Below are 26,067 nucleotides of genomic sequence, written 5' to 3' on the forward strand. Positions count from 1 at the left end.
GAGAGGGAATTCTTAACTTCTGGAATGAGTGCCCGGGGCGAATGGTGGTGAGTGTGCAGCCCTCACTGGTGTTTTGCTGATTCTGTGTGAGGGTCACACTGGGCCCCGTGGTCACTGGTCACATCCTCCTCAGGGGTGCCTGCAATGACAGGCCTCCCCAGGGGGCTCTGACCCCATCTGTCTGCACTGGAGGGGCTGTGCTCAGATCCAGGGGTTGCTCCACAGCCGCATCCAGCAGCTTTCTCACACCAGCTAGGAAGGGCAGCAACAGCACATGCACGCATACATGCACACACGCACAAACACACGCATGTGTCAGTGCTAATTTTTGGGCAAAGTGATGTCTGCCTACAGGAGACTGCTCCTTAAATTCTCATAGGTGGATGATTTCTCTTTTATAAACAAAGTTTGCACCCAAAACTGCCTTAAAATGTTTTTAATAGTATTGGTCTAGCAATCGTTCAGGATTTTGATGATGGGCCCTCCCTGTCTGGACACTGCCAACCCACAGCTGGAGGGGCACTTAAGGCACATCATTTTGTGATTAGAATTACACAAAGTTTGATTAATATTATAGCTGCAAAATTAACATACACAATTTTCACTCATAATTTAAAATATTTTGATGAAATTCTTTGCTTTCACAATAGAAGATCAATAGTACACAGTATATTGAACTCTGTAACAAAATTATTTTTGAGAAAATACAGAAGTGAGAAATAGTGATTTCCTCAATTTGTTTATAGTCTATCACAAAGTAGGCCAAAGTTCAGTATTAAATAGATATCCTAATAAAAGTTTTTACAAGTTTTCCTAAGGAAATACATTCATAAGACTGTTTACCTTCTGTTTGACAGCAGTGACAGGAACGTGGGGATCCCCACTCATGATGAGTCCCTAGCACTCAGCCCCTGGCACCCACAGCCCGGGCGCGCTCCATCACCTGGTGGGGAGCAGCCTGGGCTGCTGTGAGTGAGGTGTTCTCACTGGAACTCTGGTTCCATGTTTGTGTTTAGCCTGTGCAATTCTCGTAAACACAGAACACCTGCCTGCCCACTCCCGGTGCTGAAGACTGACCAGTCAAGGAGGTATTGGTGAGAGTGTTGTGTTCACCATGTGGACGATTACCGCATCTTCTTTGCTGACTTTGGTAACCGGGTGTCCAGGGAGGAGTGACCGGGAGTGGCCAAGCAGTTGCCTGGACTCAGCTTCTGACTCTGCAGCTGGGAGTCAGATGCAGGCCCAAGGGTCCAGGGGAGTTGTTCAACGCCTGGAATCGCCATGCACTGCACTGTGGGCCGCACGACGCTCCTGCTCTGTTCTCCCAGGCACAGACAGGCACTTGGAAGGCAGCTTTGCTCCTCTGGCCACCTGGAAACCTCCCAGCAGTTCAGATGGGACAAACTGGGGGCCTGTCAGAACACCCACTTGTGCCGGGAAGGCCAGGCCCCGGCCTGCTCCGATGAACGTCAGGATGGTGGCTGCAGCAGGGAACCAGGGCTGGCCTTGGGTCTGTCCAGTAGGGTCACTGACTGGGCAGGGTTTGCTGCATAGAAGATGGCTGCATTTTGTGCTCAGAGTTGGTTGAAATGGCTATGAAGTGTGGAGAATGACCACTGAATCCCAAAAAGTCACTGCGCTTGATCAGATCCAAATAACAGTGACTGCAGTTAGGGTCGAGAGCTTCTTCGAAGTGGCGGTCATGGAGGCTTTTGTGTGGCTGACGCTTCCCTTTTTCACAACGGTAAAAAGCTATCAATGGGAAATTGTGGACTTTTCCCACCAGGGACTCAATGGGGACTCAATGTGCAATATTCAGTCAACATAAAACTCTTAAGAACTCCTCCTGACTGGCGACTGTCAACACTTGATCTAAGACGTGAATAGTTTAATTTTCCTGAGCAAGGAGCTGCGAGTCTAGCTTTAGAAAAGCCCCTAGGAGTGTCCACCTCCACCGTGCAGGCAGGTTTCAGGTGGGTTGGACCCTGTGGGACTTGCGGTCTGAGGGATGGATGGACTCCCAGCACCCTCCCCGGCTCAGCACCCGCGGCCTCCGCCCACTCAATAGACTGCGCCTCCCAGAGCTTAGGCTGGATGGTCTCCCTGCAGAGGACCAGGAGCTCTGTCCAAGGCCTCGCCCTGGGACGCTGGAAGGAGTGGGAAGGGTCAGGGGTCCGGGGTCTAGGGCAGGCCCAGGGGTCTCAGCAGGTTCTCCTTGGAGGGCCTGAGCCTGGTAGGGGGGGCGGTGCTCTGGGCCCCTCCGTGCCCCCTGGTTTGTTAAGGGGGCCAGAGCAGCTGCTGGGCACCACCATCCACTTAAGGACTGGCCGTGATTCTTGGCAAGCTCCGCCCGCCAGGCCACCTCTCACCCAGCCAAGGCACCCCGGGCGACCTCCGCGCCAGGTGCGACAGCTCAGGCCGGAGACCTCGTCTATGGGGACGGGCCGTGTCCGGGGGCGCCACCCTGAGACCGGGCGCGGGCAGGACGGAACCTGGGGGGGAAACGGGGCAGGTACTGGCTTTAGGAGTATAAATCCCCAAACGCTGAGCAGACGGAAGACGTTCCTGCCACTTTACCTGCAGCTCAAAGACCTGGCGAGGGCCTGGAAACGGCGCTCGGCCCGGGCCGCTTGCGGGCGCTGGGCCTGCAGCCGCTGCAGGTCGGGCCCTGAGTCCTGGCGCTCGGGAGGTCCCTGAGTCGATCCCCGGGGAGAGGCGCGGGGCTCGGTTGGGGGGGCCCGGAGCCTTGGGCTGGTTTCATGCAAATCCGTTTGGGGCGAGCCTCGGTTTCCCGGCAGCGGTGGGAAAGGGCGCGAGCGGCCAGCCATGGCGCGCGGACCCTTCCCGCCGGCGGCGTCACAGCGGCGTCTCCTCCTGCTCCAGCGCGTGCGGCGGTGCGTGGCACGAGGGCGGCAGCGACGCCAGCTTCAGCAGCGCGGGGCGGCGGCGCGCGCGAGGCCGCTGGAACGAGCGCCGGCTGTGCACGCGGCGCGCCGCCGCCGAACGCGCGTGCGCACTCGGCAGCCCCCGGCGCTCCGGCCCCGCCCCCGGTGCAGGCCCCGCCCCCGGCTCGCGCTCGGGCGGCTCTGCGGGCGCGGGCGCGGCACTCTCGGAGTTCTGCGCAGGCGCTGGCGTGGACGAGGCGGGGCTCGGGGCGCGTGGTCGCTGTAGCCGCGCGGGGATCTGGGGTTTCTCGGGGACGGCGGCGGCGGCAGCGGTGGGCGGACCGTGGCGCGGGGACGAGCGTCCGGTCAGCGGCGTGTCGGAGCCGGTGTCACCTGCGGGAGAGCAGGGCGTGAGCGGCGCGCGGAGTCCGGGCGCTGGGGCGGGAGGGGCGTCCCCGGGGGGCTCAGCTCTCCCCGAGCCCGGCGGCTCTCGCTTCCCCCACCGCCGCGCACCCCGGGCTCGGCGTCCGCTGGGGCCTCCTCCCAGGACCCGAGTTCGCGGGGCAGAGGCGGAAGCAGCAACAGCGAAGCCCCAGCCCGGCCCCGCCACGTCCCATCGCCGGGGGTCCCGGGACAGCGGCCTCCTCCGCGCAGGAATGTCCCGCCCCAGGCCCTGCAGCGCGGGAGGTCAAGGTCCCCAGGGAACCTGCTTCCTCCATCTCAAACCGCCCTGGCGTCCCCCGGGTGCCTCCCAGGCCCCCAGAGGGAGCTCAGAAAGCCCAGACCCTGTGGCCCGCCCCCTCCCTGCTCTGAGCTGGAGGCAGAGTCCGGGTCTGCAGGGCCGGTCCTCCCTGTATCCCTGTGAGCGGGTCGGGGACCCGGGGCGTCTGTCTGGCTCCCCCCAGCCCTGCTCTCAGCTCCCTGGGAGCGCAGGAGTTGGACTCGCGGACTAGCTTTCGGAGCCACCTAAAGGAAATCTCAGGCGGCCCTGGTGCCCTCAGCTCCGTGGGAGCAGCAGAGACGCCAGAGTCCCTCTGTCCGGGCTCCTGAGGGAGGTGCGGCCGGCAGGGCGCTAGAGGAGGAAGAGGGGCTGCTGGAGAGAGAGAGAGCCAGGTTCGGGTCCAGGGAGGAGGAGAGAGACAGAGCGCGCGAGGCGGAGACCTGGAGGGAGAGGAGCTGCGGAGAGAGGGGTTAGGCGGCGGGAGGCCCGGGAGCGTTACATGTGTGTGGACTCGGGGAGGGTGGCGGGGGGCCGCTCCTCGGGGCCGTCTGCCTGCAGGAAGGAGTCCACGGACTTGCTGCTGAGGCGGAAGGGCATCAGGCGGCGGAAGGTGCCGGGAGAGTAGGGAATCTGCGTGCGGGCCCTCTGCGAGGGGACCACCGTCTCCCCGGGAGACAGCCAGGGCGGCAGCCTGGTCAGGAGGCTGCGGTCCAGGGCCTCGTCCGGAGAAAACACAGGGTTGTCAATTCCTAGGGGAGAGGGCAGCGGCCGGTCAGCCTCCGGAGAGCCCCAGGCGGCAGGGGAGGCCTCGCCGGGGCCGTCGCCTGCTGGGTGCCCTGGAAGGTTAGGGTCACCTGGAATAGGGTCACCGGGAAGGTTAGGGTCACGTGCCTTTCAGGTTGCAGGCGCTTCCCCCACATCCATGACCCCACACGCCACAGGCAGCACAGGTAACGTCTCCCTTCCCTCAAGACACACCCCGCCTGCTCCCTGCCCGGCCCACGTCTCCCCGGACAGCAGCCTCCGAGTTGGTTGAGGGGGCGCTCAGTGGGGGCCAGGCAGGGCCCTTGAGAACCCACAGGAGACCCCCAACCCCCCAGGTCCCAGTGCCCCTGGTCCAATGACCGAGCTCCCTCCTGGGGCAGCAAGAGCCACCCCTCCCTTAGCCACGACGTCTGTGCCCCGTCCCCACCTGCAGGGGAGTCGGACGCTGTGTCCTTGGTGACACTGGCCAGGAACTCGATTCCCCCACTCATCTCCTCATCATAGTTGGGGGGCTCCTCGGTGTCTGAAAGTTCCAAGTCTGGGGGAGACAGGCTGGGGTGAGGACTGGGGTCACTGGGGGGCTGTCCTCACAGCCCAGTCAGCAGTGTCCATCAGCTCTGTGCACAGAGGTGCAGGGGGTCGGGACCCACAGAGAGGAGGGCTAAACCGCAGGGCTGGGGGAGGGCGAGGAGGGACCCCACTTGGAGGGCAGTGTCCCTGGAACCCCATCCTGGGTGGGTCTGCAGCTGAGGCCCTGACCATGCCGCCCCTGCCTGGGTGGCTGGAGGGTCCCCAGAGGGGAAGGTCCTGAGAGGGGAGGTTCCCGAGAGGGGAGGGCTGGGGCTGGGAGGTGGCGGCTCCCAGTCCCAGCGTTCCTGCAGGGCCCCCAGCGCACCTTTCTCCTTGATGGTGAAATTCTGCACGGGGCTCTCCATGGGCAGCTTCCCATTGGGGATGCTGCTGTTTCTCTGCGGAGCAAACGTGAAGCTGCTCACACCCGGACACAGCCACACCCAGCCCTGACTGCCCCCACTCCAGGCCCCAGCCCCGCCAAGCCTCCTGGTGACCTGGCCTCACCCGCTTCTGGGCACGCTCCCGCTTGTACAGCTTGGCCGCTTTCTTGTTCTGGTTGAGCCCCAGCTTGGTCGACTTGAAGGACTCCAGGCGCTTCCGCATGGTCCTGTGGAAGATTTCCCGGTCCTGCTTCTCATCCTCGGTGGGCGTGAGCTCGTGTCGGCTGTACAGATGCTTGTACTGCGGGATCAGGCACGGAGGTCACAGCTGTGCCCAGCGCCGGACACTCTCGCCCTCCTGCCGCAGGAGCTGAGCACGGATTCCCCGTGGTCCCAGGAGGGGACGAGGAAGCCGCCCCACAGGGATCCCTGCGGGCTTCTCCAGCCCACAGCCCGCGGTGCCCACCTCCTGCCGCGGCTTGTACAGGTACTGCTGCAGCGTGTGGTGTGTGACCATGTCCTCCACGTCCCGGATGCTCCGCCGTCGCTGCTCCAGAGACTGCATGTCCAGGCAGACAGCGCTGACATTTTCTCTCCTGCGCAGGGACCAGCGTTGAGCCACACAGGCTCCCTCAGGGCGGGGTCTCCTGCGCACCCCTCACCTTCCCACGGCGGGTATCTGGCCCTGGCTGCCTCCTGTGTGCTCCTCGCCTTCCCACGGCGGGCACCCGGCTGGGGCACGGGGACATCTGCTGCCTGGCCAGCCCCTTCTCCCCTCGGGGCTTAGGCTGACTCCCCACGAGGCCTTCCCGGCCTCCTGTCTGACGTGGATCCCTTTCCTTACTGGTTCCCCTCCAAAGCCCTGGCTGTGGGACTCGGGCACCCCAGCATCTGCACACCTGGCAGAGCGGACCTCCCGTGAGAACTGGCTGTGAGCTGTGGAGCCCAAGGCCGGAGGGGCAGTAAGGGTGGCATGGGGACCAGGACAGGCTACTCCTGGCCAGGAGCAAACACGTCAGGCCCGGCCCCCAATCTGCTGCTGCCCCTCCCTTTCACCTTCCATCCAGCACTAAGGGAGTCTGGCCGCCGCCTAACACCGGAGCGCTTGTGGGAGGAGACACCCACCCCCTTTCTGCACCTCTCCCCTCTTCCATGCCACCCCAGCCCCGTGTGTGACTCTCAGCTCCCGAGGCTGGGCTCCTCCCCAGGGAGGCTGCATGGCCGTGGCACATACAGGAGGTAGGAGACAGAGGCCTCCACGGCGGATGCTCGTGGCGTGAAGTCCACGTTGACCACGTTGTCGGTGCTGGGGGAGCGGATGAAGGCCAGGGACCCGCGGCGCTCTCCCTGTGGTCGGGAAGCAGCCCGGTCAGTGGCCTGAGCAGCCAAGCCCTAGCTGCTGCCATGAAGCGCCCGGAGCTCGGGGCCCGGGGAAGGCCTTGAGACCTGAGCCCCGGGTTCACGCCTCACAGCTACAGAGGGAGGGGTGGAGATGCCAAAACCAGGGGATCGGATTTCGAGCCCCTGTCCGTCTGTCTGAGGCCACAGCCAGGCTGCTGCCTGAACTGGGCAGAGGTAATGCTTGTGGGAGGACACAGTGGTCTGAGTGTGAAGGGGTAAAGCTGCCTGGGACTTGGGATGTGTCTGGGGAAACTGTTGATACTGCGGAATCATTGAAGTGGTCTCCTCCCCTGCCGGAGGCCCTAAAACCCCATTGGTCTCATGTCCAGCACTGAATCAGGTAGAGAACGGAGCAGAGCCCGATGGGGCACGGAAGCCACACAGCTGAGTGCCAGAGGACGGAAGTGGGGCCGCCTATGTGTCCTCAGACCCCACCCGCCTGATGGCAGGGCCTGCAGAGCGTGAGGTTGTGCAGGAGCACAGGACAGAGTGGGCTTCTGGCTGGAGTCAGGGTCCCCAGGGCCGGCGGGGTACGGGTGTGGAGGGAACATCAGCTCACTGTGCTCAGACCTCGCCAGGTGGGCACCCACGCCGCATTGCAGTGTGCAGGATGCTCCCAGGAAAGCTCCCGGGGTCGGGTGGGTGCCGCTGTTCCCACTGAAGATGCGGCCCCCAGTTCACTGCCCACTCGGTGGGGGGGCTTTGAGGGTCATTGGTTCTGAGGGCCCTCTGCCTGCTCTTTTGCTTCTAAATCCAGCTTCTTCTGTACGACCTTTGTCCCTCTTCTGCCACCCCGTGAAGACAGACTTGAGGGTCGGGGGAACCACGGTGCTAACCGCCACTCTGGGCAGGCACAGGCGAGGGCTGTGGAGCACCCAGGCACGTGGGGGTCTTTGGAGGGGCTGCTCCCCACACCACTTCCCCTGCCCCCGCAGAGCCCTGCTGTGGGGTGGGGGATGCAGAGAAAACAGCTGCCCTGTGTGAGAGCCAGGAAGGACACTGGGCAGGCGGACACCACCCCAGGTGTGGAGACCCCTGCTACTGAGTGACCGGGAGGAGCCCACAGGCTCCCCACATGCAGCTGAGCCCAGGGTCGTGGTCATGAGTCGTGGGTCAAGGACGGTGGCTGGTGTGGTTGAGGGAGAGGCTCAAGGCCTGCCTGCTGACCTTGTCACCCATGTAGGGGTGAGGGGAGCCCACCAGAGGCTAGAGCCCCCACTGCCCCTTCCCACCCTCCAGCCAGGCTCCAGGCCTCCTAGGGCCAGAGTATCTGAGCTTTCTCTCGCTTGCGGGGCCTGTGGTTTGGGGGTTTGTGTGAAGCCTGGTCCAGGAGCCCTCCTTCCTGATCTGCACTGGCTGGCCCTCCTGACAACCCCAGGCCCCCGTGCCCTCTGCCAGGAGGCGCCTTGCCACTCGGCATGGCCCCAGTCACGGGTGGCATGTGTGGGGTGAATGCATGTCAGTGGAGGCAGAATCATTCTGTCTGAATGAATGGAGTTTCCAGGCCCCCGCTGGCCCTCTGTGTGAGGGTCTGCAGGGTTTGGCAGGACAGGCCTTTCCCTCCAGCGAGAGCACCGACCCTGACCGGCTGCTGGACGAGGGCACCAAAACTCACTAGGGAGGGCTCTGTCCTTAGGGAGGAGCTGCAGAATCCCTGCAGCTGTGCCCCCAGGCCCTGCCTTGCACAGTTCCTGTAGCCAGAGCGCCCCTGGGGAGGTCAGGGCAGGCCGGGGAGGCTGAGGCCCACCTGCCATAGTGGGCAGGTACGGGAGCCAGGGGCGGCAGTGGCCTCGGGGCTGGGTGGGGTGCCTGGCCTCTGGTCTCTGGAGCAGTCAGGGGCTCTGCGGACGCTGAGAGGCCTGCTCACAGTGTACTGGGAGATGCTGGAGCAGCCTCAGAGCCACGGCCGGCCCACAGCGGGAGATGGCCCTGCTGCTGCCCCTCCACCCGTGCGTGTGGGCCTGTGTGCACCTGCGTGTGCTGGGGCAGGCCGGGCTGTGTTGGGACCAGGTCCCATAACAGCTTGCCTGCTTACCGTCTGCTCCCATCTCCGGGGAAAGCAAGGGAGCTTGGGGTCCTAGGACCTGACCTTAGCGCTCACCCCCACCAGCACCGCAGTCACCAGGACTCTGTGACTCAGTTTACCCCACATGAGAGCCCCTGGGATTCCCAGGGCATCAGAAGGCCCATCAGCCTCCCGTGAACTGCTGGGGTGGGCCTGGCCTTGGGACGCGGGTGCAGGAGCTTCTCCTCACTGCCCCCATGGCACCCACAGCCAGTGCCCGAGCCTGCTGCAGCCCCGACCCAGCAGAGCAAGTGGCTCTGCTACCTCAGCCACGTAGCTGATGGCATCCTTCAGGTTCAGCTCGTGGAAGACATTCAGGATCCGGTCTCGAGACTTCTGGGCCGACCGTCTCATGAGGACCCTGCTGAGGAACTTCCTGTCGAAGTGGGACCACCTGTAGGGACAGATCTCGGGTGTGAGCCTCAGGTGACAGGTGCCCTAGAGCCCACCGGACACGTGGCCCGGCCCCTTCTCTCCTGAATTTCATTTGCTATAGCGACTCTGCAGGCGTGTTTAAAATGAGGGAAGCAGCCCCTGCCGCACGCCCAGGCCGTCCGCCGTTTTCACGCCTGTCCTGTTGGATGGAGGCTGTTAGATGCATTTGAAACTGCATGCCGCCTCCTCCAGAGGGTGGCTCAGGACAGGGTGGGCATCAGGCCTGGTCGGGCAAGGGGGCTCCGGCCACGTGGGGGCACTTCCAGCTGCACAGGAGGAAAGGCAGGGGCAGACAGATGCCCTGAGCCCTTAGACTTGAGGGAGCCAAGCTGACCAGAGTGAGGTTTTTTTACCCTAACAGAATTAGAGTATTCGCTGGTTATCCGGATCAGAAGGGACGGTGGCCCGGACGAACTTAGCAGAAACTCTGGGGCACAAGGAGGTGATGCCTCTCACTCTTGGACATGGGTGCAGCCTCCAGAGCCGCCCCCCGGGGTAGAGGGTGGGCCCGGGTGAGCTTGTGTACTCATACCTGGGCAGGCCCCGCGGCAGCAATGGCAGCTCTCCTGTACAGGCTGAGTTTCAGCCACACCAAGAAGTCAAAGCTAACTGAGGCCGTGCCTTCCGAGACCCCCGGGATGGCCCCTGGGAGGCCAAGGAGTCGGGGACTGGGTACCTGGAGCAGAGTCGCTGCGGCCACGGAAAACCACAGCTGAGCTTTATGAAGCCACGTAGCCACACCTCCCGGTGCCTCCACCCCAACCAAACACAGATCGCTCAGAAAATGGGAACCCAGGGCAAATTGTATGTGCTGCTTACTGGGTTTATTTTAAGTGTCACATGTTTTTTATAATAAAACATAGGTGATTTCACCTTAATGGACAAATTCTTTTTTTTATTTTGGGACGAAGTCTCGCTCTGTCACCAGGCTGGAATGTAATGGCACAATCTCGGCTCACCGCAGCCTCCACCTTCTGGGTTCAAGCGATTCTTGTGCCTTAGCCTCCTGAGTAGCTGGGATTACAGGCCCACACCACCACCCCTGGCTAATGTTTGTATTTTTAGTAGAGACGGGGTTTCACCATGTTGGCTAGGCTGGTCTCAAACTCCTGACCTCAAGTGAGCTGCCCGCCTCAGTCTCCCAAAGTGCTGGGATTACAGGCTTGAGCCCCACCAGACAAAATTATTTTAAATGTTGACTGATATTAACTCTGTTTATGACATGGAGGAAATAATCTATTTTTCTTATTTTCAGTTCCTACATAACAATTTGGAATTAATTGGGCCACATGAGAGGGCATCTCTATTCCCCGGAAAGAGCACAGAGAATTCAGCTCCTGTCCCCTCACTCGGTGGCCCCCAAATGCTGCCGCCAACTCCTTTCAGCAGCACCTGTGTGTCTCAGGGCACACCTGGCACCTGGCCTCATGGGGCACCGGAGCCCTGACCAAGCCTGGACTCAAATAGTTACGCACGTGGCTTCTGGTTCTTCCGAGTGGAGGATGTTTCCGGAAGCCAGGCTGTGCAACACAGCCGGGACTGTCCCAGCCACTTACTTGTCTCTGAGATAATTGTGCCCGATCTGTCCGGATATGTCCTCGATGGCCGAGAGGATGTGGTCGAAAGCCTTTCAAGGGAAGAAAGACGTGAGCATCTCAGGGCAGCCAACCGGGGAACATGAGGTGCCCTCCACTCCCGGCTCAGCCCCGAGGAACCCACCAGCCCCCCTCACCACCCCCCGGCCCAGACGCAGCGTCCTCTCCCCTCCCGGCCCAGCCCCGAGGAACACACGGTGCCCCCCGCCGCCCCCTCAGCCCTGCACGTACGCGGCCGTGCAGCTTCTCGTTGAGCCGAGGTTCCCGGTGCTCACTCCTCTTCACCTTCAGCCACTGCACCAGGGGCTTGATGGTCAGGCCCTGGAGGACAGGGTCTTGTGACCCTGGTGCCAGGCAGCTCCCCACATCCCACTGGTCCAGCCAGGTGCACCACACAGAGCCACCTGCCCCGGGGCCCACAGATGCCCTCCCTGCTCTCCGGGCGCCCAGCAACCTGCACCCCTGCTTTGCAGAGGAAGCAGCACCCGGGGCCTCATCCACCAGCGAAGGCCCGGGAAGAACATTTTTAGGACAATTATGCTTCCTCCCCAGTGGGGCCACGTGAAAACCTACAAAACGGCTCCTAGTTACTAAAATTATAAAACCCAATTAGGGTCTGGAGCCTGGAAATGCTCATCCTGAAGTGCAGGATGGGCCCAGGCGCCCCTCGCGGGTGGAGCTGAGACCCCAGGGCTGGCTGGGCCAGGCCTCACCTGGAAGATGACGGTGAAGAACACTACGATGATGGTGGTGCTGACGAACAGGTTCTTCTCCTTGACCTTGTCTGCGTCCAGAAGCACCACCAGGGCAAAGGCCACCGCCCCGCGCAGGCCCCCGTAGGACAGGACCACCTGGTCAATGGGCTCCAGCTGCACCATGCGGTAGCGGTTCAGGAGCCAGGTCTGCAAGACCACACCTGTGGATGGGGCGGGCACTCAGCTCCCCGGCCACCCTCCCAGCTGCGGGACCCCAGCTCTCTGGGACAGCATCTTGGTGGCCAAGCGTGTGCTGACAAAGAACAGCGGCACCCTAGATACGGCGTCACCACGCCACGTCCCTCGTCACCGTCCACCCGGAGCCACACGAGGCCTGGCGTCTCCCCCACATGCTCCGTGCATCACACACACGGGTGCAGGCGGATGGGGCTGGGCGGGGGCGGGGCCGTCTTGCCTCCCGTTCCATCTCCGGTGCCACTGACCCTGTCTTGAGGCACATCCAGTAGAGTCAGTGGGAAACCAAGCGGTTTCCCTTGGGGTTCCAGAGCCTTCCACCCCAGCCCTGAGGCTGCCACCATCGGGTCCCCTCCTCTGCCTCACATGGGGCTGCACTTCCATCTCCCTGGGCCCAGTAGAAAGCCTGCGCCGATGAGACGGTGCCGGCCCATCGGTGGTCCCACAGCTGCAATCTGACCCTGCCTCACCAATGGCCCGGTACACGGAGATGAAGACCAGCGTCAGGAGCACGAAGGCCGTGTTCCAGGTCCAGATGAACGGGTTCACGGCCGAGATCCCCAGGAACATGAAGATGATGGTCTCGGCGCTGCTGGCCAGCATCTTCATGGTATAGCGCACGGTGGTGGCCGACTGCTCCGAGATGTTGGCCTTCACGTACTTCTGACAGCAGATGCCACAGAAGGTGATGCTGCAGGGACAGATGCGCCTCAGGATGCAGCCACCTGGTCCGGCACCCGAGGCACCCGCGTCCGCCCAGCCCCCCATGGCCTGGCGCCTGCAAGCCCAGAATCACAGTCGTGTGGTTACGGGGGCCTCTCCCTCCCCAGCCAGGCTGGGCCGCCAGGGTTCCTGTCCACGGCCCTGCCACAGGCGGCGTCACTGTCGTGCAGAAAATGGGCACCGGGGCTGCCTGCCAGCAGGAGGGCAACAAAGGATTCCAAAGTCCTTCCCCGCCTGACCTGTCTCAGGGTGGGCACTGCTGTCGGCCCACACACAATTCAGTGGAAACGCCAACTCCTTATTTTAAAATTTAAATAAATCAAATTATTCGCCCCACACTGAAATCCCACCCAGTCTGGGAGCGCCAGCGGAGCGGGCGAGGTGATGGGACACTGCTCTGAAGGTCCCATGCTAGGACAGAGGGCAGGGCAGGCCCTCCACTTCCTGCACGTCCCCTCACGGGGGATCACAGGGAACTTGGTGATGCAGAGCCCAGGGCTCCTGCCACACACACCCCCGGTGTCCATGCAGCTGGCACCTCCCTCTGAGTTGGGGTCCCCCTGGCTGGCTCACCCCGCCAGGCCCAGGAGGGTGTGGAGAAGCTCCGGAGGGCATGGAGAAGCTCGCGTGTGTGGGAGGGACTCACGCAAGGATGGCCGACAGCGACAGCATCTCGGACGTCAGGTAGGACAGGTAGGAGATGATGAACACGAAGCCGGGCTCGATGATACGCACGTGCTTGGTGAAGCGCGTCACCAGCGACAGCAGGAAGGCGAAGACCACCCCCACCAGCGTGCCCCCCAGGCTCACCACGAAGAAGGACACTGGGGAGAGGACGCCCTTTGTGGCCGTGCTGGCCTTCCGGGCCCTTCCTTGCCAGGGGCCGCCTGGTGACCCCCATGGAAGTGCCGGGAGCCCGGGAAACGGGGGTGGATTCCTCACTCTCTTGGAGATCGGGCCTGGTCTCAGCACCAGCCTTGGTTCAGCAAGGGGAGAGGACCCTCCTGTGCCCCTGGGAGCCTGGCCCCAGGCCCTATCCAGCCGTCTCTCTCAGGGAGACCTGGCTGCCCTTATCCCTGTTCTGGGAAACACCCAGGAACCCCCAGGACCATGTCAAATCGTGTGTGAATCGCTCTGGAAGGGGACGTGATGTGGACAGAAGGGCCCAGTGTAGCAGCTTTGAGTGCAAAGCTTTTTCCTGCATGGGCTGCGGGCTGGGCGTGGAGAGAAGACAGTCGGCCCCAGAGCAGACACGGCCGCCCACTCCCCCTGATCCACGGCTACACACCTATGCCTTTCACGCAGTCCACGCCGGTCACGTTGTCACCTCCCAGCGCCACGAAAGATTCAAACACATTGTACAGGACCTGCAGGGAAAACGGGCAGGGCGTTGGGTGGTCCTTGGTTAGCGCCACCCCCTCTCCGGGGCCTGGGCCTCACCGGACTTGGCCCGAGTGTGGAGCCCATGGCACCCGAGGCCATTGGAAGGAACATCATCACAGGGCAATGGCCCCCAAAGGGGAGAAGGCCAGAGCCCAGCAGCCAGCAGGACACAGGGGCAAAAGAATGTTCTGGAGGGGACCAGAAGCTTCGGGAGCAAAGCTGGCCTCTTCCTATCCTCTGCAAAACAGGTGCAGCTGCAAAGCTCACCTGCTATTTGAATTCTGAGTCTCATTTACAGAGACAAACCCAGGGTGTCAGTTTGAGTGACTTCACTGCTGTGCTGTCTCTAGCTCCTGCGGTCTTTGCATGTTTTTAAACCTTAGCCCGGCAAAACCCAGAGATAAAATGTGGGGAAACCTTATCCACGCCCTGGGCTCCACGCCCAGCAAAGCGGTGACACAGGTGGGACAGGCTGAGGGCCATCCTGGGTGGGCCGAGGCCCCTGGGGAGAACCTGGCTCTGCACCCAGCTCTGTGTCTCTGGCTCTGGTCAATGTGGGAGAGGACCCTGGGGCAGGCGTGTAAGTTGTGTTTGCAAATGCAGGCTGGGGTGAGGGGGTCCATGAGGGTCCCAGGGTCTCTTGGGGCCTTCTCGGAGCTGGGCTTTTTAATGAAAATCCGGCTGGGAGGGAAGACAACCTCTTGGGAGACTCTTGCTTCTCCAGGGATGGGAGCCGCAGGGCTGCGGGGCACACGGGGCTGTCACTCTATTCCCGATTAAGTCTCACTTCCCAAATTCCCCTGAGAATATCTTTGCAATCTGGCGTGCGACACCCACAGGACTTTCCTCTTTCCAAAACCCTAAGTGAACATGAGAGGCTGACAGGTTTCAAACTGCAGGCACTTTCAAAGGGGAGAGGAAGCTGACCCCACCCTTCCCTCCGGCTGCGTCTGCAGGGTCCTCGGGGCTGGGGGAGGACGGGCAGCGGTGGCGCAGGGGCCGGGGCAGTGTGGGGGCTGGGATGGCGTCGGGGCCAGGCCCAGGGCTGGCCTCACTGACGGTTCCTAAGAGGGCCACTCTGCACATGCCCCTCGGATCGCCCCAGGACTCACTTCCGGGAGGCAGTGGCCCCATTTGATGGGATTGGCTTTGAGACATCACGATTGCCACTGTGAAGTGGTAACCATGTTCCTCGGGGTTCCTGAATCTTCTCCTGGCCTTACTGAGCGCTGATGTGGCCTTCGGGCCTCTGTGGAGGCACCGTCCCCACTTCCCGGAACACCGTCTCCTCCAGGGACACCCACACACCGTCCGGGCTCTGCCGTTAGCACCAGCACAGTTTCCCTCCCTTCACCTCTGTCATGGGCCAAATTGTGCCCCCGAAATTCCCACGTTAAAGTCCCCAGGACCTGGGCACGTGAGCGTGAAAGAGGGGAGTACGGCACAGTGAGGTCACCAGGGTGGACTCTGATCCAATAGGACCCGTGTCCCTGCGAGAGGAGGCGATTTGGGCACATTCACGCAGGGACGGCCACGTGAAGGCACTGTCTGCAAGTCCAGGACCGGGGTCCCGCAGGATCCCACCGCACTGACACCATGATCCAGGACGGTGCGAGAATAAATGTCGTTCAAGGCACCAGAACTGTGGTACTTTGTCACGGTGGTCCTGGCAGATTACGCGGTTCCTATGGGATTTTGTTGTTGGCTATTCACGTATTTATTTTATTTGAGATGGAGTCTCGCTCTGTCACCCAGGCTGCATTGCAATGGCGCGATCTCGGCTCACTGCAACCTCTGCCTCCTGGTTTCAGGTGATTCTCCTGTCTCAGCCTCCCCAGTAGCTGGGATTACAGGCGCCCGCCACCACCCCTGGCTAATTTTTGTATTTTTAGTAGAGATGGGGTTTCACCATGTTGGCCAGGCTGGTCTCGAACTGCTAACCTCAGGTGATCCACCTGCCTCGGCCTCCCAAAGTGCTGGGATTACAGGCATGAGCCACTGCACCCGGCCACTCATGTATTTTTTAGGAACTCAGGAATGGGTGGCAGTAACTGTGGGTCCAAAGTCACAAGACGCTCTGGGGACCAGGAGGGCGGGATTTCAATGGCAGCATCATTAACCCTGAAACTATGGATTGGGCGGGCCAGGCCTAGGAACTGTGGAAGATCCAAAGAAGCCTCAAGAGAGCTGCCAGTCGTTCTGAGCTGGGAGGAGGGAAGTGGAGGGAGGGGACACCCCCAGGAGGGGAATCTGGGGACAGGGTTTCATGCCCTCCTTTGCTGACTGACTGATGCGGGGTGAGACGGGGCCCAGGCCTCCCACGGCTCGGCTGCTCTGGAGCAGCAGTTCTGTTGCTTACCACAGTGACTGCGTCATTCAGCAGCGACTCCCCGAAGACGATGATGAACAGGACCTCGTTGACGTGGACCTCCTCAAACACGGCCAGGACGGCCACTGGGTCCACAGCAGCAATGAGGCTGCCGAACAGGAGGAAGTCCAGCAGCCCAATCTTCAGGTCGCCTGGAAGGCAAGCCAGGCCGTGGGGCAGCTGCAGGACCTGCCACCCGAGAAGGAGGGCCCTGGGGAGACGCTCGGCTATGGGTCGGGGGTCTGAGCCTGTCTGGCTGGTGCTGGTGGTGTTGGGGGGAGCCGGGTCAGCTTCCTGCGTCCCTCCCACAGGCCCCAGCGCCCTCCAGGGAAGGCTGGTGTCTTCCGAGGGGGCCATCCCATCTGAGCAAGACAGACGGACAAACAGACAGACTGACCCTGGCCCTCTCCTTCATCTTTGGGTGAATGGAGGGAGGTGGGTGCAGGGGCACTGCGTGCTGGGGAGGAATGGGGGCCCATCGCCTGGAGTGACGTCCCAGCCCAGGAGAAGCAAGTGGGGCTGACCCAGGACAGGCCTGGAGCCGGGACACACAGCAGCCGGGGGCGCGGCCAGGGAGGCGCGGGTGGGAGGGCCGTTGGGGGTGTGGGGGCAGATTGTGGGGATGAGCAGGGCTGCGGTGGGAGCAAGGGGGCCTGGAAAACGTGGGTCCATGTGGTCCCCAGCTCCCGGCCGGCTTCCCTCCCTGCATCTGCCTGTGGGCTCTGGTGCCCCTTGCTGGGGAGGTTTTACTGAAATGCAGCCTCATCCTTCACAAGTCTTTGCCATTCAACCCAGGGTTCAGGCCTTGAGGAGGCCATGTGGGGGTGCCAGGCTCCAGGGGACCCTCAGGGAACTGAGTGTGGCCACGTGGCCCCGAGAGCCTGCCTTCGCTCACGGCCGCAGGGCTCAGAGGACACTCAGAGGACACTCACTCAGAGGATGACACTCAGAGGACACTCACTCAGAGGACGACACTCAGAGGACACTCACTCAGAGGACACTCAGAGGACAACACTCAGAGGACACTCACTCAGAGGACACTCAGAGGACAACACTCAGAGGACACTCAGAGGACACTCAGAGGACAACACTCAGAAGACACTCAGAGGACACTCAGAGGACAACACTCAGAGGACACTCAGAGGACAACACTCAGAGGACACTCAGAGGACACTCAGAGGACACTCAGAGGACAACACTCAGAGGACACTCAGAGGACACTCAGAGGACACTCAGAGGACACTGGGCCTCTTTGCTGTCTTCCCAGCCATGAGGGTGTGCAGAGACCACCCAGGGAGGGGGATGCCCCCGACGAGTCCCCCCACACAGCTGCTGCTGCCTCTCTGCTGGGCTGGAGCGGAGCCCACCACCGCTCTGGGCTGAGGCTCGGGCTGAGGAGGGCTTTGTCCCTGGAGCTGGACGGGTCTCAGGAGACAACAGAGAGCAGCCTGGCCAGGGGTTTCTGTGCTAGCGCCTGGGAGGGGACGGATCAGGGTCCTCTCTGCGGTGACTAAACTTTGAGTTTGCTGTGAGCTCCTAAGCCCCGGCAGCCTCTGGCCAGTGTCACAACACCCCGAGGAAGTGACAGATGCCAGAAGAACCAGCGTTCGGGGAGTTAAAGTCTCCATGTTGGAACGGGAACCACACAAGCCTTCTCCACTTCCAAACTCAGGCCTCAGGACGCGAATCCCCTTCAAGGTCATCTTTAAACGCGGCCTCCTGGCACGGCCACCCGCAGGGCAGTGATGGCCCCCGTGGATGTCCTGGGGTCGGCCGCGTTCAGACTCCCCGGCCGGCAGCCTTCCCGTCTGGACAGTTGCCCGTGGCCGTGCCAGGAGGGCTCATGCCACCAGACCGCATGTTCCAGGCCTTTCTCCACCAGGTGCTTTGCCTGTGCAAGGGCCTCTGATGCGTGAAGCTCCTGCAGGGCCTGTCGCCACACTGCCCGGACAGCCCCCGGGCCAGCACTGCCATGTCGACCCTTTCCCACGGGGCATGTCCAGCCTTGAGACGCTCCACAGGGCTTGGCCGCTGGTCTGCAGAGATCAGTTGCAGCCTCCCAGCTCTCTCGGACTCCCAGGAATGGGACGGACCTGCCGGCCGTGGGCCTCTCTGCTCCAGAACCTCAGGCAGCGACCAGCTGGGCCCCAAGACTGAGCGCAGGCCTCCAGCATCTGTATCACCTGGGGAGCGGCCTGCCTCGAGGGGGCACAGTGCAGGCCTCCAACATCCACGTCATCTGGGGAGCAGCCTGCCTCGAGGGGCACAGTGCAGGCCTCCAGCATCCGTGTCACCTGGAGAGCAGCCTGCCTCGAGGGGCACAGAGATGGCCTCCAGCATCCGTGTCACCTGGGGAGCGGCCTGCCTCGAGGGGGCACAGCGATACCCGGGACGCGTGTTTCCCATGAGGAGCGTTGTGGGAGGACGGTGGAGTCCAGCGTGGCGAGGGGCAGGGGTGGGCCAGGGATCAGGGATGACGTCCTCCAGGGCTTCACGGTGCAGGTGCAGCAAGGACGTCCTCCAGGCTCGGCCAGTCACGCCGAGGACATTCTGCTTCGTACAAGGGAAATCCGGCAGTGTCTCTGGCCAATGCTAGGTGGGGACCATTGTGACCAGCGGCCACGGAGCCACGGAGTGTGCCTGGCTCTCAAAGGAGCAGCCCTGACGGCCAGACTGATCAAAGGCTACTCCATCCCACACTCGACACAGCCAGGAGGAAGCTGGGATCTCACGGGCAAGGGGCCATCTGGCAAGGTAGGCGTGACCCTCGAGGGGCCGCAGGTCCAGGAGTCTCTGCTACAACCCCTGAGGCTTTCCCTTGGGCCCGGTGGCTAGGGCGGCTGCCCCGTCCGAGGTGTGTCCTGACCACCTATGGCATTGCCCACGTGACGGGCCTGCCATCCATGAGCCTGTCTGCGCCCTCGGCAGCTTCCCCTGGGCTGTGCCTGGTGGGTGATGCTGGACGGCAGGGGCTCCACGGAGTGGTGAGAAGGCCCCAAGGGACCACGTGCCGGGTGAGGAGGCCCCAACCCGGGAGCTCCTCTTTCTCCATGCGTCTCCTTGGTCTCAGGTTTCAGCCCCTTGATTCCCATGGAGAGGCCGGGCCATGCTCTCCCTTGAACCAGACAGAAAATCGCCAATTCTTGTGAGTCTGGTTCAGCTGGTGGATTTGTTTGAGGCTGAGTTCTCAGACAGGTGAGGGCGGCAGGTGCCGGAGGCCTGGGCTCAGCCGTGGGGCCCAGCTGGTCAAAGCTAGGCTCTGCCTGAGGTCCTTGGGCCCAGCTGGTCAAAGCTGTAGCATCCCTGGCAGTAGCGGCAGGCATCAGGGCTGCACCACACCTGGCATATTGGGAGGCACCAGCCATGCATGGTCTGGCTCCAGGGCGGGAGGCAGTGCCTGAGAGATGAAGCACCCAAGACCAAAACCGCGCAGGCAGCTCTGGCTCCGGATGTGGCTGCAGCCACATGCGTGCAGCGGTGGCCGAGCGGCTCCGGCACACAGGCTAGGAGGAACAGTGCCCGATACACCAGGCTCTGCAGTCCTCGTCTCCCTGGGACCTGGTGGCCGGTGAGTGTGGACGGACCCCGACCTCTGCCCAGTGCCGGAGGAAGAGCGGCAGCCCCCGGCCACCTGCAGCTCCCCAGCCAAGCTGCTGATATGGGAACTCCTCCCCAAGCAGAACATGTGCTGGGACCTGGGGACACGCAGGGGACTGGCCTTGGTCACGAGGGCCTACGGGGCTGCCAGCCACGTTTCTCCCCTGACACCCCCTGGAGGCCTGGATGCGGCACCCCGACCTTTCTGAGATGAGGCAGCCCCCCCCCGGGCCCCACCCTGAGCCCGGCTGGGGCAACAGTGGCGCAGACTCACCCATGAGCCCACTGAGGAAGACGCCGTAGAGGGACAGGCCGGTGGTGGCCGCGTTCCACACGGTGCCCACGACAGCGTACAACAGGATGGTCCCCAGGTTGCCGAAGAAGAGGCGGTTAGGCATGAAGTAGCCGGCGTCCAGCACGATGGGGGGCAGCAGGTAGAAGAAGAAGACGGTGGGCGTCAGTGTGAAGGACGCGATGTGGTCGGCTGCCCAGACGATGCCGCCCAGCACCAGGCCCAGCACAATGAGCAGGGCGCTCTCGGGAACCACGCTGGTGACCTTGTGGGACAGGTGGAACCCTGCAGGGGAGGGGAGGGAGGTCAGGGCCGGGCTGTGAGGGAGGGGAGGGAGGTGGGGGGAACCCGTGGGGGAGGGGAGGGAGGTGGGGGGACCTGTGGGGGAGGGGAGGGAGGTGGGGGGACCTGTGGGGGAGGGGAGGGAGGTGGGGGGACCTGTGGGGGAGGGGAGGGAGGTGGGGGGACCTGTGGGGGAGGGGAGGGAGGTGAGGGGACCTGTGGGGGAGGGGATGGAGGTGGGGGGACCTGTGGGGGAGGGGATGGAGGTGGGGGGACCTGTGGGGGAGGCGAGGGAGGTGGGGGGACCTGTGGGGGAGGGGAGGGAGGTGGGGGGGAACCCACAGGGGAGGGGATGGAGGGGGGGGAACCCACAGGGGAGGGGCGGGAGGTCGGGGTGGGACCTGCGGAGGAGGGGAGGGAGGTCCAGGTGATCAGGTCCCACAGGGCTCAGAGCTGCAGGCATCTAAGACTTCCCCCGACTTTTCAGGGAGCCCAAGAGGGCTGGGAAGGAGGAAAGTGCAGGGGCAGCTGCTGGAGCCCCCAGAAGGGAGTCAGTTGGAGGAGGGTGCTGGTGCTATGGGGTGGAGGCCCGTGCTGGGTGGACGGTGGCAGGGGGCCTCTGACCTGCCGCCCCACCACCCGGCTGGTTCTGGTCCCCCAGACCCCCAACTCACTCTGTGCCTTTTGCCTTGGTGACCAAGGTCTGAGCTCACCCTGTCCCTGACGTTGTGGCCAGAGCCTGCTCCCACTTGAGGCTGGCTCTGTTTCAGACCCCTCCAGAGGGACCCCATGGAGGCTGTGGCCCCCTCTCCTCGTGCCCCTCTCCTGGGATCACAGCCCCTGGGTGGGGCCTTCTAGGAAGGGTCTCTGGGTCCTGCCACGCCACTCCCCACAGGTGAGCTTGAGGGTGGACAGCAGGCCCTGGGGACCCCCCGTGGAGCTTCACCCCGTCCCCCAGCACCATCGCCCCTGCCAGGACCTCTCAGAGGCTCTGCCTGGCCCTGTGGGTGGGGGGTGCAGGCACCAACCTATCTGGGCCATGTCTCCTGTGTTTTAATTGGACTCAGAAAAAAAAAAAAGGTGATGAGAATTTCTGCGCTCGGCCTGATTTCAAAATAGCGGGAAGGCTGACAAATGAGGTGCGTCCTCGTAAGGGATAATGAGCTTCTTCATTCCCTCAGCTGCTGGTTATTAAGTCTTCTTTGAAATTCAAAGGAAAGTTGTCTCCTGAGATGGCCGAGACCCCATTTAAGCACAGAGCAGCGGGAGCGGGGAGGCTCCCTCGAACACCACCCGCCCCTGAAGAATGTGTCAGCACAGCTGGAGGGGCGGTGGAGGCAGTGGCCACATCCCACCTTTCCCGACTGTGTGGCCCTGACGAGCTCGGCCCTCCCTGCCTGTTTTCTCCCTTGTAATTATGGAGCTCTTGCAGGGCCGGGTGCTCAGAGGAGGGAGGTGCTGTTCTGGATTTGCCGTTCCTTCCCCGCGGATGGTCTTACACCAAATACCACGGGTGGCATGGGCCCCTCTAGGGAGGGTGGCAGGCACAAGCTCCGCACCTGCCCGGCCACCAGCACTGCACTGCGGTCTCCCGACCCTGTCCCCAGGACAGCGGCTCTGCCTGTTGCTCCAGATTCCAAAACACCAGCTCCGGGAGGGATCAGGGTTCAGAGGCTCCTGCTTTCAGGATCAGAGGTCCTGCTGTGGATCCCTGTCCCCACCATGTGCCCCACAGGCTCTCTGAGCCCCCCGACGGCTCCCCCACTCCGGGCTGCACATCCTGCACGGATCTGAGCTCCACACCTGTCAGGCAGGGCAGCAGGGGTCGGCCCTGGAAGCTGGAACCATGCAACAGTGATGACCAAACCAGGGGAGGGCATGGCCTGCAATGAGCAAGGGACTGGCCTGGAATGAGGGAGGGAGGCTGTCCCTGGGGAACACGGAGGGTGAGCTCCCTGGAGTCCTCCGGGCCCCGCTCAGAGCTGGCCTGCAGGGTCCCGTCTGCTCCAGCTTTCAGGAGGAGAGCATCCGCAGGGTTGACCTTGCTGTCTCCCCACAGCTCTCCCTTCTCTAGAAGGTGCTCCCCAGCTGGGAGTGGCTATGATACACGTGAGGAGTCCTGGGGCCCTAATGCGTACCCCGACAGCCCCGTCCTCAGCAGCGCCCTCCCCAGATCTGGGCTCACGGGGCTGGCAGCCCAGCAGGAAAACAGGGGCCCCTCTCCTCTGGGCTCCACAGCCTGGTCCCTGTGGTGGCCGGGGACAGACCTGGCCTCGAAGAGCTTTGGGAAGAGACATGGGTGGCACCTTCCGGGCCTGCGAGGGGAAGGCTGTGGCCTCTGCTCAGGGCAGCCTGGGGCCCCCTCCACACCCGGGACTCAGCAAGTCCTAGGCTGGCCTGGGAATCTGCACACTGAGGGCTCCGAGGCTTTTGGGAGTCCCGCTGGGGGTCCCTGTGGTGCAGGAAGGCCCGGGGCAGGTGTTCCCACCTCTGCAGCCTCCTGATTTCTTCATTAATGTCCAGAGAGAAGTGGAGTTTACCACTTCCTTCCTTCCTTCCTGAGTGCTGTAAATCCTGGCCTTGGTGTCCCAAGCTGTGTTAGGAAGATCAGGGTGGTCTGTGCCTGGTGCCGGTGCCCGCCCACCCACAGGCTGACCCGCGCCTCTCACATCTGTCTTTGGCGACGTTGTCACCTCTGCTGCTGCCCAATGAGTGCCTAGCAAAGCCCGGCACAGCCGTGGTGATGGTGACCCCCTGGAGGCTGCCCAGCCCCTGGTGAGACCCACCCAGGCCGCTGTTCTCTACACGATGCACATTCTTTGCCTCTGCCCACGTCCCAGGCTGGCTCCTGTAGGGGTAATGGGCTCACCTCTCCTCCTTTCAGGGTCACAAGACCCGGGAGACGGTATTTGTCCAATAGCGCTTGTGGAGCAGCCAGCGGGGCACGTGTGGCCCCTTGGTGCCCGCTGGCATGTAGCTGCCTTGAGGGTAAAATCCAGTGACCACAGAGACCTCGTGTCCCCAGGTGGGGGGCACCGTGGCCGCAGGTCAGACCTGGGAAGCAGCAGGAGTCTCGGAGCTCCAGGACGCCCTCGCCCTTGGTGACTGCAAACACTTGGCCCGGGGTCTTTTTGTTCAGGGCTTGCGTCTTTTAGCCACAGTCTTCCAAAATTAGGTTCACAGCGATCACCACTGTTGTGAAGCCACCCCAGACAACTGCAGGGCCAGCAAGTCGGGGACACAGGGACCAGCTTTGTCTTTAAAAACAACAACGCAACTCTGTGCCCTGGGGACTCACAGTGCTCCCCCCACCATCGCTGACCCTCCCCACGCTCCACTCCCCCCGCCATCGCTGACCCTCCCCACGCTCCACTCCCCCCACCATCGCTGACCCTCCCCACGCTCCACTCCCCGCATCATCGCTGACCCTCCCCACGCTCCACTCCCCCCGCCATCGCTGACCCTCCCCACGCTCCACTCCCCCCGCCATCGCTGACCCTCCCCACGCTCCACTCCCCCCACCATCGCTGACCCTCCCCACGCTCCACTCCCCGCGTCATCACTGACCCTCCCCACGCTCCACTCCCCGCATCATCGCTGACCCTCCCCATGCTCCACTCCCCGCGTCATCGCTGACCCTCCCCACGCTCCACTCCCCCCACCATCGCTGACCCTCCCCACGCTCCACTCCCCGCATCATCGCTGATCCTCCCCACGCTCCACTCCCCCCGTCATCACTGATCCTCCCCACGCTCCACTCCCCGCGTCATCGCTGACCCTCCCCACGCTCCACTCCCCGCATCATCGCTGACCCTCCCCACGCTCCACTCCCCGCGTCATCGCTGACCCTCCCCACGCTCCACTCCCCGCGTCATCACTGACCCTCCCCACGCTCCACTCCCCGCATCATCGCTGACCCTCCCCATGCTCCACTCCCCGCGTCATCGCTGACCCTCCCCACGCTCCACTCCCCCCACCATCGCTGACCCTCCCCACGCTCCACTCCCCCCACCATCGCTGACCCTCCACCACACTCAAATGCGGCCACTGGTTACTGTAAAAGCCTGTTAACCGGGACACTGGTGGGTGAGGGACAGGCTTCAGACCAAACACTCCTGCTCAGAAGTAAGCCCTGAAAATCCACAGAAAACATCCTCTGACCTTGGTAGTTACTGAGAAAATATACATATATACACACAAATGCCGCCTAGGTGGGAGGGCGGCTGTTTCCAACATTCTGCCATCCGGGGTTGGAAAGGGTGTTGGACACGCCTTTCCCATGTGCGGCGTCCGAGGGCAGCTCCTGCAGTCTTCAGGGTGTGTGTGTGTGTTGAGTTGAGAGCTCACCTGTGTCCTCCTGCATGGGACATGCCGTCCCACCTGCCCACGGGGGAGGAGCCGCACCCATCCCCACCATCCAGGCAGGCGTGAGCCGCGTCTCCTGAGAGGCCCAACCTAACAGCCTCTGATGACCTGTGGGTGACGCGTGAGTGACCCCCTGTTCTGTGAATGCGTCAGCTTGCTCCCCTACCGGGCACTGATCCTTTCCTATTGACACGAGGTTCTTCGTAAGCTGGAAAATCCAGCCTTTGCTTATGTCTTCAGCAGCAGGTAGATTTTCACTTTCAAAAATGTTGCTCTCATCTTTCCACTTTGTCTTCTGTCATTTTGCTCCATGCAAACATCTTTTCTTTTTATAGTTAAATTTATTGGTCTTTTGTTTTATGGCTTCTGAGTTTTGTGTTATGCTTAAAGCCATTCCTGTTCAAGTTTTCTGCCAAATTTTTTAGCAGGAAAAATAAAGGCACTCAATTAAATTTTCCTTGAAGGCTGGACTCAGTGGTTCACACCTGTAATCCCAATACAACAGTTTGGGAGGCCAAGACAGGTGGATCCCTTGAGCCCAGGAGTTCAAGACCAGCCTGGGAAACATGGCGAAACCCCGTCTTTACAAAAAAAATACAAAAACTCTGCTGGGCATGGTGGCACACAACTGTAGTCCCAGCTACTCAGGAGGCCGAGGTGGGAGGATCACCTGAGCCTGGGAGGTTGAGGCTGCAGTGAGCCAAGATCGCACCACTACATTCCAGCCTGGGCGACGGAGGTCTTGTCTCAAAAAAAAAAATTTTTTTTTACTTGAATTTAACAGAGAAAATACTTAAAAATAGTTGCAACTCAGAAGGTCCTGCTGGCCTCAGAGAGACAGTCTTTCCACACAGATGTCTGTTCCTGAAATCCCTGAGCCTGGAAGTGGATCTGGGTGGCACTGGTGGGTGGTTCCCGGTGCCCATGTCCCTGCCCCGTGGGTGTCCCTTAAGTCACGCCACTGCTCTGCCTCGGGCGACACGGTGCACTGGCCGAATTCTCTCCAGGTGCAGGAATCAACGCCCCCCCACTGCCCTCAAAACCTGGTTTCTCTGCTCCCGGGTCTCAAATCCGGGTTCTTCCCTTGACAGCTGGTGTCCACCCTCAAGCATTTGCGAATGTCAGGCTGACACCTCTGTGTCTGAGCCTGTCTGGGCACCGGGACTGCTGTGAAGGACACAGTCAGCCGGACTTTGCTTAGTTCACCTGTCGGGGCCACTTGTTCCCGTTTATCTCTGTCTGGTTGTCAGAATAAATTGTTTCCAACCAGGAAACAAGGATATCTCT

The 26,067-nt window shown here is 62.1% G+C and overlaps 1 protein-coding gene and 1 long non-coding RNA gene across 3 annotated transcripts in view; one reads left to right on the plus strand and one right to left on the minus strand.

The window, feature by feature from the left end:
• Positions 1–421: 421 nt before the first annotated feature.
• Positions 422–26,067, minus strand: part of SLC9A3 (solute carrier family 9 member A3) — a 53,823-nt gene continuing 28,177 nt past the window's right edge. The window contains exons 2-17 of one of the 2 annotated variants that reach the window (XM_054487757.2): positions 20,116–20,418; positions 16,236–16,396; positions 13,782–13,860; positions 13,140–13,317; positions 12,241–12,461; positions 11,534–11,736; positions 11,052–11,141; positions 10,782–10,852; positions 9,055–9,184; positions 6,559–6,671; positions 5,791–5,920; positions 5,449–5,625; positions 5,267–5,339; positions 4,799–4,909; positions 4,106–4,355; positions 422–3,278 (exon numbers count right to left, since the gene is read on the minus strand). In XM_054487757.2, coding sequence (XP_054343732.1) covers positions 3,275–3,278; positions 4,106–4,355; positions 4,799–4,909; positions 5,267–5,339; positions 5,449–5,625; positions 5,791–5,920; positions 6,559–6,671; positions 9,055–9,184; positions 10,782–10,852; positions 11,052–11,141; positions 11,534–11,736; positions 12,241–12,461; positions 13,140–13,317; positions 13,782–13,860; positions 16,236–16,396; positions 20,116–20,418 — 2,294 coding nt within the window. In that variant the 3' untranslated portion in view covers positions 422–3,274. The remainder of the gene's footprint in view (positions 3,279–4,105; positions 4,356–4,798; positions 4,910–5,266; positions 5,340–5,448; positions 5,626–5,790; positions 5,921–6,558; positions 6,672–9,054; positions 9,185–10,781; positions 10,853–11,051; positions 11,142–11,533; positions 11,737–12,240; positions 12,462–13,139; positions 13,318–13,781; positions 13,861–16,235; positions 16,397–20,115; positions 20,419–26,067) is intronic. The other variant, XM_063664610.1, reaches the window with a different exon arrangement.
• LOC134739570 (uncharacterized) lies at positions 8,597–10,111 on the plus strand. The gene is made up of 2 exons (XR_010126346.1): positions 8,597–9,216; positions 9,587–10,111. It is a non-coding gene; the product is annotated as an uncharacterized LOC134739570 (long non-coding RNA).

This window comes from Pongo pygmaeus, chromosome 4 (assembly GCF_028885625.2).
Source record: "Pongo pygmaeus isolate AG05252 chromosome 4, NHGRI_mPonPyg2-v2.0_pri, whole genome shotgun sequence".
NCBI lineage: Eukaryota > Metazoa > Chordata > Mammalia > Primates > Hominidae > Pongo > Pongo pygmaeus.